The sequence below is a fragment of the Diabrotica undecimpunctata genome, chromosome 4 (genome assembly GCF_040954645.1).
Source record: "Diabrotica undecimpunctata isolate CICGRU chromosome 4, icDiaUnde3, whole genome shotgun sequence".
NCBI classification, from domain to species: domain Eukaryota; kingdom Metazoa; phylum Arthropoda; class Insecta; order Coleoptera; family Chrysomelidae; genus Diabrotica; species Diabrotica undecimpunctata.
In genome coordinates, this window is record NC_092806.1 from 114,297,864 (window position 1) to 114,317,511 (window position 19,648).

Here is a 19,648-nt window from a genome sequence, read left to right on the forward strand (position 1 = left end):
ACATGAATAGAATTCAGTGATTCCTCGAATTCCCGAATAATTACGATTTCCAAGTAGATATGTGCAATTTTGTGAAGTTTATTACATTCAACAGATTTTTAAAAATAGTCTTACAAATATTAAGAATTCCCTTTTTCCCTAAGCTGGCTCAAAATTCCCTAGGTATAGGGAAAACTCTCTAGGTCTGACAACCACGACTTGTATGGTTGTATGATAGTTCCAAATAGACATAATGTTCCAAAATCGGTTCGCGTCGAAAGTATTTTTATATAATTTGGCTAATTTAATTATAGTAACTATAAAGAGTTGATAAAATTCTGTTATTATAATATTTAATCGTACATAAAATTTTGAAGTTAATTTAAATTTATTGATTTTTGGTACAGTTATTTTGTTAACATAGATATCCTTTATAAAACAAGTCTTAATTATCTTTAATTACACGTAGGTACAGGTTAATCAACTTATACTCCCGAGTTTGATATTTCAGATGTTTAAAAAGATACAAAAAAGTGGTAATGAAGGTAAACAATATTTGTACGTATATACTGAACTAAACACAAAATCAAAATAAATAATGATAAAGTAAATTTTATTTAGATCGGATGAACTAGCTGGTCATCGAATATGAGTACAGTAGTGAGGTCACACAATATTGCACAATATTTTAAATGACATCTTTTATAATTTTCACACATAAAATTATCTTGGTATTGTTTAATAATGATAACATTACATATTTTAATATTGATAACATGATTTAACAAAGAAAAATATGTTATTTTGGAAGATGCTAAATTGATTTCCTCCGAAACAGATCTTATTGCAAATTGCATAGCAGGCTGAGGCTAGTTTCTTACTTAACAAATCGATATGAAAGAACCATTTAAGGTTGCTGTCTAAAAAAAAACAACAATTTTACAGTAACATGTTAAAAATCCTTAAACTGATATATTCATATGAATTCTGGGTCTTCGTTGATCTACAAAATGAAAGATATTATAATGGAGTTTTTTCTAGTTAAATAACTATGCACATCACTCAGTTTATCAAAATGTTTTTAAAAGCACATATTTTTAATACATAACAAACATTCAAAAATAACAATGATTCATGAAGAATAAAAATGAATTAATGCGATTTGTAAATAAATAATAATTAGATTTGTAAAGTCACAAAGACTAAACTGGCTTGGCCACTTAAAACGAATGCCAGATAATCGAGCTGTACAAGTAATCCAGAGATAGACAAATATCCTCGCATTTTTTATTCCCTGTTTTGCGCATAGTTTAAATCTGGTGGTGAATGATGCAATAAAAATAAGTTTTGAGTCAGTGGAATTTTTTAATACTGTACAGGAAGTATATGTATTTTTTCTTCTTCCAATATTAGAAGGAACATTTTATTAAAGCACCTTCCAAAGTTGACATTAAAAGCATTGTCGGACATGCGATGGGAGAGTCAGAACGATGCAATCGCACTATTAAAAACCCAGATTAGTAAAATATATGATGCTTTAGAAGAATTGCAAAATGCACAAGGGATATGGATACTAGGACTTTAGCAAAATCCCTTAAAAACAAAATTTGGAAATTCAAATTCATGGGTTCTGTTGTAGCGTGACAAGATATTTTAAGTAAAATAAACGTGGTTAGCAAAATTCCTTCAAAGTTCAAAATTTGACATAAAATCTTCACTTGATGCACTTGATAATTTAAAAAAATATTTCATAACCAAACGTTCTGATGAACATTTTCAAAATTTTGTAACCGAATTCAGAGAGATATCTACAAAAGCTAACATAGAAGAAGATTTCCCTAGCTCCTCTATCGAACGAATTAGAAGAAGAAAAGTGCATTTTGAGTATGAAGGAGCTAATACCCCTATATTATCTCCGGAATTGTTATTTAAAATAAATTTTTATTTTAAGATTTTGGATGCTTCCCTAACAGCAATTGAAGAACGGTTCCAATTACTTCAACAGAACACAGACATTTTTAGTGTAATATAATTATGGCATAACCAAAGTTAAAAACGATGATGAACTTAAAACCAATTGTGAGAAAGTGAATCAAGCCCTTACAGACATAAACAGCTCAGAGACTGACATTAGTGCAAACGATTTATTTGAAGAAATCAAAGCTATTCAACCATTTTTTTCCACAGAAAAAAGTCCTAGTGATATTCTTGAATATATTTTGCGAAAATAATCTTGTATCAACATTTCCCAACTTAACTATAATAGTACGTATATTCCTAACTCTACCTGTTACTGTAGCTATGGGTGAGCGGTCGTTTTCAAAACTTAAGATTATTAAAAACTATTTGCGATCCTCAATGAAGCAAGATAGATTTTCTGCTTTAGCAATGTTATCTATAGAACATGAAGTGTGTGCGACATTGGACATTAAAGATATTGTCAAAAAGTTTTCCGAGACGAAAGCCCGAAAAGTGTGTTTTTTTATGTGTTTATGTTTCTATTCATGGTTTATTTTAATTAAATGGACGTTTAAATTAGGATATACATATTCTGAACGTTGGATCATGGTTATTAAATTAGGATAAAGGACGTTTAAATTAGGATATTGGGATATACATTAGGATAATATATGGACGTTGGATCATGGAGATTAGTCTAAATGTTCAATTAAGTATTCATCGATTTACTATTATTATTTTATCGAGTAATTATTATTGTTATATTATGCATCTCTTGCACATTTCTTTAAATAATAGTATATATGTCTAAAGTGTTGGAAGGGGGCGGCAAATATTAAGTTGCACACGGGCGGCCAATACCTTAGCGGCGGCCCTGTTAACAGTACTATTAAAGTTTTAACTTTTATAAAACAAAAATATTCTGGAGAAGGCTTAAATATTACGCCCATTGTCAAAATCGTTAATTCGTTACAATTGCACACCTATAAAACAAACAATATTTGAAAACCAGAATTTACGATCAGTGTATCCTCCCTATACTGTAAAAGACGCATGAGAACATGCTGCCAAATTAAAATGGAGCTTCGCAGGACACAATGCCTGACTAAAGGATAAAAAATGGAACCACGAAATACAACAATGAAGACCATGGTTAGGAAAAAACGCAGAGGAAGACCACAAATGATATGGGCTGATGACATTACGAAGATCGGAGGACACAACTGGAAGCAAGTGGCGCAAAATAGAAAACACCGGAGTGATTTGGGGGAGGCCTATGTCCAAAGTTGGATTACTTAAGGCTGCAGAAGAAGAACAAAAGTTTAACCGTGAAAAGGAAATTTCCGGAATGGATTGACTACATTTATTCTTAAAACGAAATCTAGAACTTTCAATCCGAAAATTGGAAGGAGTTTCACAGGCAGCAATGCTCGAGCCATCCTCAGAGAACCACGTCTCTCATTGTATAGTCAGCTATCTGGCTATTGGGTTCATTCTCAAAAGCTAGTCAAAATCGTTGGATCTGTGGCCTGTTTGCGGGAAGTAAAGTAGTCGGGGCACACTTTAAACTGTTTTATTAATTTATTAGCAATAAACTACATACTAAAAACAAGTAAGAAAACTGTAAGAGTTCTTTTCGTTGTCACCTCGTCGTGTGATCGTGTTCTGACTGCCATCAGCTGGTCTCATCTCCTCTTCTTTTCTCCGTCGACGTTCCCTCACTTTAATAGCACAGTCAACCCATGTGTGGCTGGAGGTTAACTGTCAATCTGCCACAGGGCTCCCCTCCAGTGAGGAACCTGCTGGTTTCGAACGGCTATGTTGACTTGTGTTGCTCATCAGACGGTTGGCATATGCATGTTCTTCCTGCACCTGTTGGGCCGCTGGAATATATGCTGGTTTGAGTCGGTCCATGGAAATTCGCTGAGGAACATTTTGGACATCCACAGACATTTTGGACATCCACAGTTACAAACTTATCACTTCGTTCTAACACTCTAAACGGGCCGGTATCGGGAGGTGTAAGAGGAGGCTTCACTTTATCGGTTCGCACAAACACATGACTCGTAGTCTGTAGATCCGGATGGACAAAGGCAGTGCGGGCTGAGTGGTTGCTCGTCGGTACAGGACGCAATGCTCCCATGGTCTCACGTAGTCGTTGGACAAAACTATGCTCGTCGGGTGTAACAGCACTAGGGACAAGCAGCTGTCCAGGGAGACTCACTGGGGTACCATACACTAACTCGGAGGCTGTACATGCAATGTCTTGTTTGAAAGTGTTTCGAAGGCTTAGCATGACCAGAGGTAGGGCTTCAACCCACGATACTGTGTCCGCGGCGATGAGAGCAGCCTTGAGCGTTCGGTGGAAACGTTCAATACATCCGTTTGATTGTGGGTGGTAGGCAGTGGTTTTAATATGTTGTACACCTAGCAATCCATTGAGCTGGCGAAACAACTGGCTCTCAAATTGCCTACCTCGGTCCGTTGTTATGGTTTCTGGCACGCCAAACCGGGATATCCATCCCTCAAGGAGCTTCTGCGCGACGACTTCGGTTGTAATCTCCGAGATAGGTATGGCCTCTGGCCATCTTGTGAAACGGTCGATGATTGTGAGCAGGTATCGAAAGTTCTGATTTGCTGGAAGTGGGCCAACGATGTCGACATGTATGTGTGCGAATCGATCGTCTGGCATTCCTAGAGGTGTCACAGGTGTAACAGTGTGACGTCCGATTTTGGCACGTTGACATTGGATGCACTCTCGTGACCACTGCTTGACTTGGCGATTCATGTTATGCCACACAAAACGTTCAGCAATCATTCGTAATGTAGCAGCATGCCCTGGGTGGAACTGCGTGTGGAACTTCAGGAAAACATCTCTTTGGAACACAGCTGGCACATAAACTCGTATACGACCATCTTGGACTGAACAATAAATAGGCCGCTGGCTATCTGGTAGAACTATGCGTTGAAGTTGTAAGGAACTGGCAGGATCGTTCAGGGTCTGTTGAAGACCCTCATCTGTAGTCTGAGCTTCGGATAGCCGGTCATAGTCAATAGTAATGGGTGTTGTGATAGCGTCTACTTCAGGTCGTGAGAGACAATCGGCAACGATATTGGCTGCGCCCTGTATATGTCGAATATCGGTCGAGAATTGGCCAATAAATTCTAGTTGACGTATCTGTCGTGGAGACTGCCGCTCATGTCGCTGTTGGAAGGCAAACGTTAAAGGCTTGTGATCAGTATAAATGGTAAATGGCATACCCTCAAGAAAATGGCGGAAGTGATGTATGTCACTGAATATGGCAAGCAACTCTCGGTCATAAGTGCTGTAGTTTCGCTCCGTCTTAGAAAGCTTTCGAGAGAAGAAAGCGATGGGCTGTAGGTGTTCACCTATAAGCTGTTGCAAAACACCGCCGATGGCAGCATCTGAGGCATCAACTGACATGTTCAATTGGGCATTTGGTGCTGGAAAGACCAATTCAGTCGACGCGGCCAAGAGTTCTTTTACCTTGGTGAAAGCTGCTGCAGCTGCTGGTGTTAATGTTAGTTCTTGCTGCTTTTTCTTTTGCTGAGGCAATAACTCCGTTAGTGGCATTAGCTCATTGGCAGCATTAGGTAACCAACGTCTGTAGAAATTGAACATACCCATAAATCGTCGTAGCTGTCGATAGGTCGTAGGTTGTGGAAACTTACGAATCGCGCTAACTTTAGCCGGTAATGGACGAACGCCAGTTGGGGATACCGTGGCACCCAGGAAGTTTACTTCACGTTTACGGAATTTTGATTTATCCTTGTTTATTTGGAGTCCATTTGCTTCCAGAATCCGAAGTACTGATGCCAGGTGTTGCTCATACTCAGTCTCAGTCTCCGAGGCAACCAAGATATCGTCAATGTATACATACACATGAGCATTCTCGAAAAAGGTGATCGAGGTATCTCTGGAACGTCTGGGCAGCATTTCGCAAACCGAACGGCATTCGGAGGAACTCGTACAGCCCAAAGGGGGTTATTACAGCCGTCTTTTGGACATCCTTCGGGTGGACTGGAATTTGGTAAAAAGCACGTACCAAGTCGATGCAAGAGAAAATTTTCTTACCATGTAGCTGGTTAGCAAAATCCTGGATGTGCGGTATAGGGTAGCGATCTGGTTTCGTCATGGTATTTAAACGGCGGAAGTCTCCACAGGCACGCCATCGTCCATTGGACTTCTGAACTAAGTGAAGCGGACTGGCCCAAGATGACTTTGATGGTCGGATAATGCCTGCCTGCATCAGCTCGTTGAATTCTGCTCGTGCAGCTTGAAGACGGTCTGGTGGAAGTCTTCGTGGTTTAGAGAAAACTGGTGTACCTCGAGTCTCAATATAGTGCTGGACTCTTTCAGTATCCTCTGGTATAGCAACAGTTGGACGATCATAGGGATGAGCAGTGGATAAGCCTACTTCTGGCACCCTAACACGACGAGACACACAGGTAATACTGCTTGACATACTTGGACTTACTAGTCGTTTGTTTCCCATGTCTACACTAATGCCATGGTACGTCAGAAAATCGGCTCCTAGTATGGGTGTGGTGACATCTGCGACTACAAATGTCCATGTTACAGGTTGGCCTAGACCAAGGTTTAGTGTGAGCTGTTTCTGACCATATGTTTGGATGCACGATCCGGTGGCAGAATACAGGCGTACAGTGCTGGGCTGAGTCGCAGTGCAGATTTTACGTGGAAGCACACTTAGGTCTGCCCCTGTATTAATAAGAAATTGAAGTTGGAGAGCACTATCGGTAATGAAGAGGCGGCGTGGTATGTGAGGGGCTGCGGTTGCCGCCGTTACTGCGCCCTTTGATCGTTTTTTGTAAAATTGCAGGGTGGTCTACATTTCTTTGCTTGTGCACCAAATCTTCGATGGTAGTAACACTGTTTGTCTGATGATGACTTGGTACTCTTGGTCATTTGAATCTGTTGCCCTTCTTCAGCTACAGTTAATCTGTTGGATAAAGCATTCACTTGGTCACTCAATGCAGCCACTGTTTTGTCTAAGGTAGAGCTTTCGGTAACAACCATGACTGGAAAACTGGAACACCGTAGATACGCTTTCGGCTTTCTTAGCAAGTTCTTCTAGGTCTCCATCAAGAATAGATATAACGCTTCGAACTGAAGGTGGTAGGCGGTCCAACCAAAAATTTTTGAGAACTTGCGTACTAATGCTATCCATGGCCAAAGCTTGCATTCGATGGAGTAGTTGAGTGGGTTTTAGGTCACCCAGAGTGAGTTCCATCAACTTGTGGATCTTTTCATCTGAGCTGGTGCCATACCTGTCGAGAAGTCGAGTTTTCAGTTGTATATAGGCATTGCCAGCAGTGGGATTCTTTACTATGTCTGCTACTTCTATAAGTACTTCACTGTTTAAACTAGCAACAGTATGGTCAAATTTACAGTTGTCAGTTGTGATTTTGGCTTGTCGAAACTGCGCTTCTAGCCGGAGAAACCATAGTTCTGGTTCAGTGCGCCAAAACTCTGGCGCTTTAATGCCTACCCGTGCAATTAATGAGTGATTATCGCCTTCGCACGGTGTAATATTCATATTGTTTGGCATTGTTTGGTCGGTGTTTGTCATAGTTGTGTATAAATCGTTGTACTTACAGTTTTTTTCTCGGGGTCACCAATGTGGCCTGTTTGCGGGAAGCAAAGTAGTCGGGGCACACTTTAAACTGTTTTATTGATTTATTAGCAATAAACTACATACTAAAAACAAGTAAGAAAACTGTAAGAGTTCTTTTCGTTGTCACCTCGTCGTGTGATCGTGTTCTGACTGCCATCAGCTGGTCTCATCTCCTCTTCTTTTCTCCGTCGACGTTCCCTCACTTTAATAGCACAGTCAACCCATGTGTGGCTGGAGGTTAACTGTCAATCTGCCACAGATCTATCTTGGATGGATAAAAGTTCATAACATGGAATTACTAAACTAATTATTTCGAAGTAATTCCGCCAGATGGTTGGACTATCGGATTGATAAACTCTACTAAATATAATTATCAAAAACAAAGTTGTAAAAAATAAATTTATTTCAAATAACATTGTCACAAGTTATGTACAGTTTTTATTATCTTATTCAGTTCGCAGTTATTCTGAATATAATACGTAGGTTTGTACTCTTCTGGGTGCTTCCAATTTTTAATATCATGCATTTTTGTAGTACCACTAAGAACGAGAAGTTTTTGGTATCCACCTACCGTACCAAATCCCATATCCTCGTTGATCCTAGTAAAATAAAACAAACTATGTAGATCAATAAATTTAGGAACAATATTTTTAAAATGTTGATAATATGAAACCAGATTACTGTATCGAATATTGTTTCTTCCATTTTCCGTTCTCAATCCTCTTTGCAGTCCAGACGGGATCTGTTGAAAAGCAGACCATAATTGATATTTTTATAGGAGTCTATTTTTTGCTGGAATAACTTTAGAATGTAACTTATATCAATAATAAATATAACTAGAAAGATATTGCTCCTACAAAAAAACTTTTAAAATGTAAAAGTTTAGTTTTTCAATTTTACATAATATTTAACTAGCCAAAAACTTAATATTTATTGTTTATTGTTTAAAAATAGCAATAATTGCACAAAAAACTGCAAAAAATCGAAAATCTAACGTCCGTTAAAAATTGCAAATTTTCAAAATTATGCTGGGTCCAAAATAAGCAGTTTAAATAGGTCGAAAAAATTTTTACGTATAAAGAAAGTCTCAAGCTGTCAAATGCACTTTGAAAATTGAAAATGAGTCAGCTAGGAGATCCTAAGAAATTTTTAAACGATTTTTTAGCTTATAAATAAATAAAACAACTTCGCGAGTTTAACACATATCAATTTCAAAATGTTTACACTTCTACTACAGAATTTTAAAAGGTGCTTCTTTAAGAATACAATGCATTCAGATAATTGGTTGCAGATATTTCGAAGCTTAAAGTTGACATGCATTTGCCGCCTAGAGCTCTTGTTAACGACAACGGTCAACGGGTCGATTTTGAAACCGTTCCGTTGACCGTTGCTCAGTGTCTTTCAGGTTGGTATAAATGTTTGTTCACGCAACAGCAACCAATCCGTTGGTTAACTTTTGACCGTCTACGTATCCAGTCCCCCCTCGGCAAGACGTTCGTAGGACCGTTACAGTGAACCATTTTAGTTTATGCAAGTGTGTTAACGGCGTTGGACGAGCATCCGTTGTTTCAGTAAATTTCTTTCTTTGTTGCCCCTAAAATATAGATTTTGATATGGAGATTTTATTAATTTTGTGTCGTATTTTTTCAATTCTTCGTAAAGTGTATGAAAAGCACCATACTTTTCTCTTTCTAACAAAATAGGATGTATCCATATTTTTCTCTTACGCTTCTCCCGTTTCTTCTGCATTTTTTATACAAATAATACGCTAGTATAATTTTTTGCTTTGACGACAACACGATATAGCATGTATTGCGTACATTTGTTACTTTAAAACTAACGATATTTCGGAGATTCCATACTGTTAACGGACGCATATCCCTTGAAATTTATGAACCGTCGACACGGGTATTCGTTTAGCATCGGCCCGTTACCCGTTGAAAAAAACGTTCGTTAACAAGAGCCCTAACCGTAAGTGATAGACGGTTCGTTTTAAAACAAATACTAAGTACGTCTTTTCAAGTACTAAAAATTTTTGCGTAATACGCCTCGTGAAAATATGCATAAAAAAGACAAAAAAATGTTTTCGTGTAAGAAGAATTTTTATATAAAAAGTACTTGACAAGACTTTTAAACAGTACTTGTTTAAAAATGGGCCGAATTCTTTGGTTTTTTTTAAGAAGCGTCTTTTAAAGTTAAAGTATAAAGAAGTATACAAATTTTGAAATTAATATGTGTAAAACTCCGAAGTTATGTTTATGTTTATGTTTATTTATAAATCAAAAAATTGTTTCGAATTTTAAAAAATCTCTACGCTCTCCCAGCTGACTGATTTGAATGTTAAAAGCTTGAGCCTTTCTTTATATGCAAAAATGTTTTCGATTATTTCAAAGGCTTATTTTGGACCCAGTATAATTTTGCAATGCAATTTTTTGCGGACCCTGGATTGCAAAATTATTATGAAAAAACTAATAAACCGATCCTATTGAAATTAAGAACCCGCTTTTCTCGTATTATAAAGTTTTTCTAAGTGGATATAAAGGCGGTAAGTTTTGTAAAAGGAGTCGAAAAAATTTAAAGGAAAAACTCTTTTTTACCAAGTATTGCTTTTTTTTAGATAAACATTAAATTTTCAATTTCGAGCTAGTCAAATATTATGTAAAATTTACAAAACTTTTATCTTCCATAATTTCCGTTGAAAAGAGCAATACCTCTCGAGTTATATGCAAAAATATGGGCGATAGAAGCAAAAATTGTCGATTTATTTAGATTTTAGTAAATAAAAAATTTAGCACAAGGTTTGCAACTGGCATATGTCGTGATTATTGATACAAAGTACATCATTAAATAATTTCAGTATTCCAGAAAAAAAAATGGACTCCCATGAAAAATGTCCAATTCAAAACAGATCCCGCCTGGACTATTGTTACAGCATTATTAACACTATAAGGTTTGCCTTAGGCATTTACTCAGATAGAAGTTATTTCTTAACTTCTTTTTTCGTATTCAACATACAGCTACAATCATAAAATGATAGACGTCGTAGTAATCTTTATCTATATCGAATACTTCTAATATAATACATACAACAGAAAAATGGAACTGACTTGGACATCTTTTGGTAGAAATTCAGTTATATTCAAATTGAAGATGTCACTCCTCCTGAAGAAAGCATTCGATCAATGTATACTACCAATCATGACATGCGGCTGCGAAAATTGGACACTAAAGCAAGAGATAATATCGAAACTTAAAGTCACCCCAAGGTCAATTTAGCTATGCATGCTAGTTGTAACAAAGAGAGATCGAAAAAGAATAGAATGGTTCAGACAGAAAACCAAGATTACTAATGTAAACCACAGAATTAAATCTTTAAAATGGTTGTGAGCAGGACATTTAGCGAGAAGATTATGACATAAGGAAACAAGCCGCTATAACCTGGTACAGAAAATAGAATATTATAGACAATCGTGGGCAGAAATAAAGAATGACTATGTAAGGGGGCTTTACTATAATCGGTAGAATATGCCGAGAATGAATGACAATGGTGATATATATATATATATATATATATATATATATATATATATATATATATATATATATATATATATATATATACTGTTTAACATAAGCATGGTTAATTAAAAGCCTATGGAAGTTAAATAAATATTTGACGTAACTTAAAAAAATTCTATTGTACCTTACATATTTAAAAAGGTTTTATATAAACTGAAAATCGACCAATTTTAACGGTAAGTAACAACTTTGCCCAGTGTGTCACTACGCATTATATGAATAATTCTCAAAAGCACATTAATTTTAATATTATCTATGAATACGTATATTTATAAAATATACCTACACATCTCCAATAAAAAGTGTTCGTTTTGGATCAGTTACATTTAATTTTTCGACTACATATTCATTGTAATGATGTGATGGTTTTGCCAATTGCAGTGGTTGTCTTCCACTTATCTCACATAAAGACATATAAAAAAATTTATTACCTAAAAAAAAAGGAAAAATCAGTTATTTTTTTTTAATTGCCTTAATCTCAGTAAAAATGTAAAATAAACCGTTGCTATGTACTTTTACATAACTCAACTTTTTTAATTTGTTCTTTATATTCTACTTTAAGGTCAATTATCTTTTATATTGTACTTTAAAACAAAAAATTGCTGTCACGAAGCAAGTACTTTTTTCTTCCTCTACACATCACTAAATTTAGATTTATCTCTTTTATGTACTTTGCTCAACAAAAATAAAACATGAATATATTTTCAAAGATTTTCCAAGAATATGCAGCAGACTTTTGTCAACTTGTTTAAGTTCCAGCGGAGGATAGTGAGAGTTTTTTTAATACTTCAATGCCCTTTATGTACATAAGAAATTACGGATTTTGATAATATAGTTACTGGGGTTACTGTAACCTATAACAACTGAAAATTCTTATTCATGCCATAAAGTTGTAAAAAATAACACTTTTACAGCTTCCCTCAGTTTTATTAACAGTTTTTTCTGTAAATTTAAGAGAAACCTGTTTATGATGTAACTTGGAATGAAATTAAGTTGTTTTCAAATATCAGGAGTAACTTAATATTGCTGTGTTTATGAAAGAATGGCTGATAACATCTTAAATCTTAAATGTCGTAAAGTAATTGAAAGGTTAGAAGATGCCTTTGTTTATTTTAATTATGTTGCTACTTGATAGTTGATAAATAAATCAAGAAATGTTTGAATATAAATTAGTGTATTTGGATAGGCGAAATCTTTGGAGAAACATGTCTTAAGATGTTGATTCAGAACACTAAAACATGGGATTCACTTCTAAATTTTAATCTATCTATATACTTTTTTTATTCCTCATGAAGGTGCTTGAAATAGCTTGAAACAACTTCATGTCCATTATGTCTTTAACAAACTCATTTATATCTTCTAGTCCTGTTTCCTTTAGTAATTTTAGGTGTGACTTCAGGTGCTCAACTGACCCACTGGATCCACTACGTGGTCATACTAGCAGTACCATCTATATTTCAATAGATGAACTTAGAAGTCAAAATGTTTTAGTTTCATGTATAGTTAGATTTTTTTTGGTATGATGGCGGTATTGTCACAACACGTAAATCATATGTTTGGAGTTCTTACAATTTTGACTGTTTTTTGATAAAAAAAAAATAGCAAAAATAATCACGGGTAAGTTATTTATCATGGTACAATGAATACACAAGGTATGATATTGCGCATGACATTTGACAGCTGGCCCAGGAGTGTGACGTAGTTAAGATCGCCTGAACCACCTCGAACCCATCATTACAGCTTAACGTAGACATATTAATAAAAAAATATTGTTTGGTGATACAACTTATTTAATTGTTGTTTGTTGTGTATATAAGTACACATTTGAACTTTCTTGAGATATTTACAAGTTCTTTCTTACTCATTATCTTACATATGTAAACTCAGTTCGCTATTCCCAGTCCTAACTGTCTAGTGAATTTAGTGATTATTTTTTTGCGAAGTTAGTTACTTTTTGACAGACTAAAAGTGGCTGGAAATTACTATACAACCAAGCACACGTACTCATAGCCAATATTTATAGTAAACAAACTAAATATTAAATAAAATAGAACTTTGCGAATTACCGACAATCAATATTTATTTATTTGCACCATATAATAAATAGTTATGTTAAATTATAACAACTAAAATATATTTTTTAAATAATATACTACCCAAAATTTGATGGTTTTAGTATACACTTCCACTATTTAGAATAATTCTTCTTTTTTTAAAGAAAGAAGTCTGCAATAGTAGGATACTTGAGTTATTAATACTGAGAAGTAGGAATTGTTGTGTTGTAGGTTTCCGACAATGAATCTGTCAAAATATGCCCGAGCCAAGCGAATGGAGTATAATGATTTCACCGATTCACTCCCGTACAAATTTCCAACGCGGAGCGCGCGCATAGAAGTATAACTTCAAAAATAAGAATTTAGAGAAAGTTTTACAACAAAATTATACTTTTATTTCTTTGTAATGCACAAAAAACATTATTAAAAGATCTTACTTTAAAAGTTACGTCATTCCAGAAAGATATTAAAATACCAACTTATGTTTACATTATTCGGTTACCATGAGAAGTGTTTATACAAAACTAATTTTAAAATCGTATAAGTAAATAAACGTTCTATATCATGATGTTAAACTAAGAATTAGTAGAAAAAAATGAATTTATGTATTATCCCAAATTTCGAAATTCGTTCACATTCAAAAAAATATAGTTACTTATTTAAGAATATACTAAGAAGAATATCTTTTATAATTTTAGATAAAAATAAAACACTTCACTATTTTTTTAAGTTCATAAATATTCCTCGCTTGCTCAATAGAGAATAGAAATATGAAATTTGGTACAACCTGATTTATCCAACTGCTGGTGAAAAAAAGGATATGCTTTATTTCCTTTCACCCTTTAAGTATTTGATTGGATTAAACCATTTATTAGGAGTCCATTTATACCATTAAGAAATATTGGCTGAATTTAGAATCCCATACTTATATTACTTCGGGTCAAATAAACATATTCAACAATCTCTAGCCTCACCGATAAGGGTCTAAAAATAAATATTTATCTGAATATATAGAAAGGAAAAGGATTTTTTCGACTTACCTCCATAAGAGACCACAAAAACAGAATCACGTCTTAACGGTTTGACGTTTTAAGAGATAAAAGAAAGACGCTATATCTTTTCCGCTGAAAATCGAGACGAGTGACAAGTTACTGAACGTTCTCATCTAACGGATATATTTGGAATTACAGTAGAATCCTTGAGTTAATTAAAAGTACTTGGCAGATAGGTGGCGGGAGGAATTTTATTTTAAAAAAATTTAATCGAAATTATAATGAAATTTCTAAAACTTTTGAAACGGTTACAATCATATTGGGCTGAGGTATTAAATCTTCCTTTCGTAGCTTCCGATTATATCTTTTAACTGTAACAATTTAATGAACCGTTCCATTGTTGCTGGATACAGTAAGAACGGAATTATCGTTCCACCTTGCAACTGATACTTCTGCCTTTTTGTCGAAAGCATGATCAAACTCGCCCCTGTTATTATTTCCAAGCACTTTGCTACTTTGTAGAGGACATACTGGTAACCTATTGTCTCTCACGGTGCTAGTAAAGAAAATTCCTTTTTCACCTAAAATGTGGAATAGTGCATAATTTGAAAAGAAGTTATCGAAGAAAACTCTATGTTCTGAAGAGTTTTGCATTACATGTAGCAGATCCAAAACTACTTGCGTCCCTAATGTGTACAGAGATTTCTGCCTTTCTGGATTTGCGCCACCATAAGGAATGAATTGGTATAGATATCCCTTTGAGCTACACAAGCACCAGACCTTAAAGCCAAAGCGCACTGGTTTACCCTTCATAAACATTTTTGCAAAATGTCGGCCGAAATAAGGAACCATTTGTTCATCTTTAGACATATTATGAGCAAATAGTCCAAACTGCAAATATCGTTCGTTCATCAGCAAAAATAATGAACGTATCTTGGCAAATTTATTATTTTTGTCTAAGTTATTATTATCGGAGACATGAAGATTTCTTTTTATGTCTCGGAAGGTGTTTCGACTCATGCACTTTCTCACGAGATCCACGCCTTTATCTGGGTCTTTTGACCAATACATATTACACGCCGGAAGTGTATGATAACCGGTAACGATTAAAATACCAAAAAACTTCTGCAGTTGAGCTGGAGAGAGTTTGAAATCATATCTGTTGTTGTACCGGGCCTACGTCAGGCTGAATTCGAGTATCTTCTGGAATACAATATCGTCAAAAAATAAATAGAATATTTCAAATGGTGTTTTCCTAGCAAGTCTCAGCTTTATTTCTTCCTTTTTATTAAATTCATTTTCTTCTGGAGAAGAGGAATAGTTTTCTGACGATTTAGACCACTCAGGTGTATATTGCATTTTCGTTGGGAACTTACTTTTCTTTTCTTCCGCCTACTTGTAGATGGTTCCAATATGGATTCTGTGGGCGTCTTAGCCTCATCTCGAGACCTTGTGTGGATCTCGAATGTTCCAGCGATATCAGTCAAAGCTCCTTCCTCTATAAGAAGATTATCATCCAAATCCTCTTCATCAACTAAAGGAGGTAGGTATATAAATTGTATCTATCTCATCCCCTTCTTCTAAATCAGAATCATCCTCCAGTATAACTTGCAGTTCTTTCACTGAAAGAGGTCTCTTCATTTCATATTCGGACAATCTTAAAATAGAAGATCGTTTTAGAGTACGTATATGTAAATTTATTATCGTACATATCTGATAATAATATGTATATGGGATTATGTATATGGAATATTAACTGGTAATAATATTTATATGGAATATGTATATGGGATTTAAAAAATACTAATAACAAATTTTACATACCCTCTAGACATCTTGAGTCACGGTAAAAATACTGCAAAATTGTAAAAATAGCTACTAACGAGTAGACTCACTATTATTATACCACTTGAACTCACTATTATTATACCAAAGAAACCACTACACAGTTGGAAATAATAGCTAAGACTGAAAAAGTTTGTATTATTGTAGACTATCCAATATGGATAATAAATTCACGGATCGCGCCAAAATTTCATAAACGAAACAGTATCTTTAAGGCGTTATAAAATTTTATGAGTAGTCATATTTCAAATAATGTTTGGATAATATTATTCTACAATCTCTAATTGAACAAGGAGTGCTGGTTTGGTCTAATTTTAAATATCTTATGATTTATTATGCGAGCTCAAACGACACCAACAGATACTAGTAAATTTGGAGTGTTTTGATTATTATTTCAAAAATTATACAACACATAATATGGACCATTAAGATAACAAACACGTCAATAAACTATTTATATAAAAGACCGATACATAAACTATAATATTCATCATATGAAAATGGCAGAAAAAATATTTAAAGAAATGTTTCGTTTTCCATAGTTTGGCCATTAATGGGTTTTAATAAAATGGCTGTTCCACCATATCCGTCTGCATGATCTGATCTATAAATTTTAAAGCAATTGTAACCTTTTAACATTATAATAGTATTTTGATTTAAACCAGGTTTCTGAGGCCAATGCTATGGCAATTTAATTTTGATTACCAGATATTCTAGATTTACTTCATTAGTTACTGCTGAAGGACAGTTGCATTGCAGCAAATTTATATTTGTGTTTATGTCTGTGAATTTGAAGACTAGGTAAGGTTTACGTATATACTACCTAATTAATTGCGCTATTTCAGATTCTGATACATTGAAATTGTTTGTTTGTTTAATATTACTTATAATATTCAGAATTACTTCTAAAACTAAACTTATTGTTAAATTTAATTCCTCTGATTGTGATTTTACTCCAATTGAGTTTTTTTAAATCTTCTTTGTCAACCATTTTCCATCCACTCCTGAATGTAGGTCTCTCCCAATTGCTTCCATCTTTCTCTATCTTGCGCCAATCTAATCCACTGTTTGCCTGCCACTGTTCTTATGTCATCTATAAGTACATCTTTTTTGAGGTCTTCCCATGCTTCTTGTTGTCGTCCTTGGTCTCCATTCTAGAATTCTCCGTGTCCACCTGTTGTCATTATCTCGGGCTACGTGACCTGCCCAGCGCCATTTCATTTTTGCAATTTCTTCCACAATATTCCTAATCTTCGTTCTACGTCTTATCTCGGTGTTTCTAATCTTGTCTCTAAGTGATATTCCAAGCATGATTCGTTCCATTGCTCTTTGCGTTGTTTCTAATTTTTTAGCAGATTTTTTGGTAAGAGCTACTGTCTCCAAGCCGTAAGTACAAACTGGTAGTATGCATGTGTTATACACCTTTTTCTTTAAGTTTACAGGAATGGAGGTGTTTTTCAAGATATATGCTAATTTGCCGAAAGCACCCCATGCCAGTTGTGTTCTTCTTTTAATTTCAGCATCTTGATTTGGTTTTCCTAGTTTGATAACATGACCTAGATATACATAATGTTCAACATTTTCTATGGTATGATTTTGTATTGTTATATTTGCCTGGTCTCGGCTCAGTATTTTTGTTTTGCTATAGTCCATTTTTAAGCCTACCGCTTCTGAAACTGCATTTAATTGTTGTAACATATCATTTAGTTCTTGGATATTATCGGCTTTTAAAACTATGTCATCCGCGAATCGCAAGTGGTTTAAGTATGATCCGTCGACGTTAATACCCTTATTGTTCCATTCTAGTTTCTTAAAAATGTCTTCTAGAGCAAGGGTAAATAGTTTGGGAGAGATGGTGTCTCCTTGTCTTACTCCCCGTTGTAGTCTTATGGGATTAGTTTTTGTGCTTTCGTCCAGCTCTATCTGCATGGTGATATTTTCATATATGTTTTTAATTATGTTAGTGTATCTTGAATCTATACGTGCATTTTCTAGCACCGCCCATAATTCGATGGAATCGAATGCTTTATGGAAATCGACGAACGCCATATGAATTGGAACATTATACTCGGTGCATTTTTCTATCAGTGTTCTTACGGTGTGCAAGTGGTCTTCTTCTTTTTAACATGCCATACACCAAAGTGCGTAGGCGACTATCTCATTGCTAGAATTGTGTTCTTGGCGGCGTGACACCAAGGCGGCAAGTGGTTCATGGTACTAAAATGTTTTCTGAATCCAGCCTGCTCGATAGGTTGATAGAAATCGAGTTTATGTGTTAGGCGGTTGGTTATGATTTTAGTTAGTAATTTATACAGATGTGAGAGCAAGGATATTGGTCGGTAATTCTCGATGTTTGCTTTGTCTCCTATCTTGAATAGTAAAATGACTTCGGAGTTGTACCATTCTTGAGGAATCTGTCCTTCATCAATTACATTATTAAATAAAATATTTAATACCTGTTCTATTTTTCTTCCACCGATTTTTCAACATTTCGACTGTAATTTTATCCTCTCCCGGACATTTATTCGGTTTTAGTTGATTTAGGGCCATTCTTATTTCATTTTTTCTTTTTTTTTAATAATGTTGACTATTAAAAATTCCCCAAGAGACAAAAAAGGAGTTTGGTTGTGTATTTCTTTTCTTGTAAGTTCAATTGAATCAGGACTAGTTAGTCTGTGCCTTTTGTTTGGATTTGAAGTTGAAGGTAAAGAAAACATGTAATTAGTAAAATTATTTTTATACGATTTGGGTGGTAAATGCTGGTTCTGCGACTACTGAGGTTGAGAGGAATAAGACTGCATTGTGGTGTAAGGGATAAGTCCAGATTGAAGCCGTAAGGGGTAATTTGTCGGGGATGTTGGACTACTTTCCATGGGAGAGGCATTATCAGCGACTATGTTTGAGTATGTATTTTTTGGAACCTGTTTATTTACATCAAGGATATTAATATTACAATCTTTTGTGGCGTAAGATCCCTGACACTTACTACATCTTGGTTTAATTCGACACTGACTTTCCAGGTGGCCAAAACGGAGGCATTTTTAACATAATAATACTTTCTGTTTATACGGCTCTACTTCGTCGATAACCATATTCATGGAAATATATTTTGGTAAGATTTGTGATTTCAAAGTAACAATGCAAGACTTAGTGGATACATATTCTACTGTTTTACCTTCATCCGTAATTTTTTCTACCCTAAGATTTGTTCTTTTGACATTAGATACTTTAAAAGTGCAATGTTTTATCCTTATCTGTGTATAATTATATGTTTTTTCAAAGTTCCTGCTTCATTAAATTGCTTAAAACAACTTGTTAAACTGTCTTTTCGGGCTGTTGTCTTCTGAGATTAGTTCTCGACGTTTCGCCAACACTAGGGGTTGGCATCTTCTGGAGATGTTTCTGCTTTGCTCATAACCTGAAAATGACGCTGCGTTGTACTACGGAGGCAATATTTATATTTCCCACTCGCCTCCCCTCCACTGGTTTCGGCATGAGGGGGCGTGTCGTCGTTTGTAGTAGCTCTTCTTTCTTCGTGTTTGGCGGGAAGGGTGTTTGTAGATTTTAATATTGGTATCCATGT

General features: G+C 35.1%; 1 protein-coding gene and 1 long non-coding RNA gene across 2 annotated transcripts; both read right to left on the bottom strand.

Annotated features, from left to right (window-relative positions):
• Positions 1-6,944: 6,944 nt before the first annotated feature.
• Positions 6,945-7,550, bottom strand: LOC140438906 (uncharacterized). Its single transcript, XM_072528540.1, has one exon. The coding sequence runs from the start codon at positions 7,548-7,550 to the stop codon at positions 6,945-6,947; it is 606 nt and encodes a 201-aa protein (XP_072384641.1).
• Positions 7,551-8,015: 465 nt separating this feature from the next.
• On the bottom strand, positions 8,016-14,339 carry LOC140439872 (uncharacterized). The gene is made up of 4 exons (XR_011950739.1): positions 14,269-14,339; positions 14,016-14,212; positions 11,461-11,605; positions 8,016-8,194 (listed from the first exon to the last, which is right to left on the bottom strand). It is a non-coding gene; the product is annotated as an uncharacterized lncRNA (long non-coding RNA).
• Positions 14,340-19,648: the final 5,309 nt, after the last annotated feature.

What these genes read in the sequence shown, in the direction of transcription:
- LOC140438906 (XM_072528540.1), bottom strand. Translation starts at nt 7,550, where the DNA reads ATGACAAACACCGACCAAACAATGCCAAACAATATGAATATTACACCG.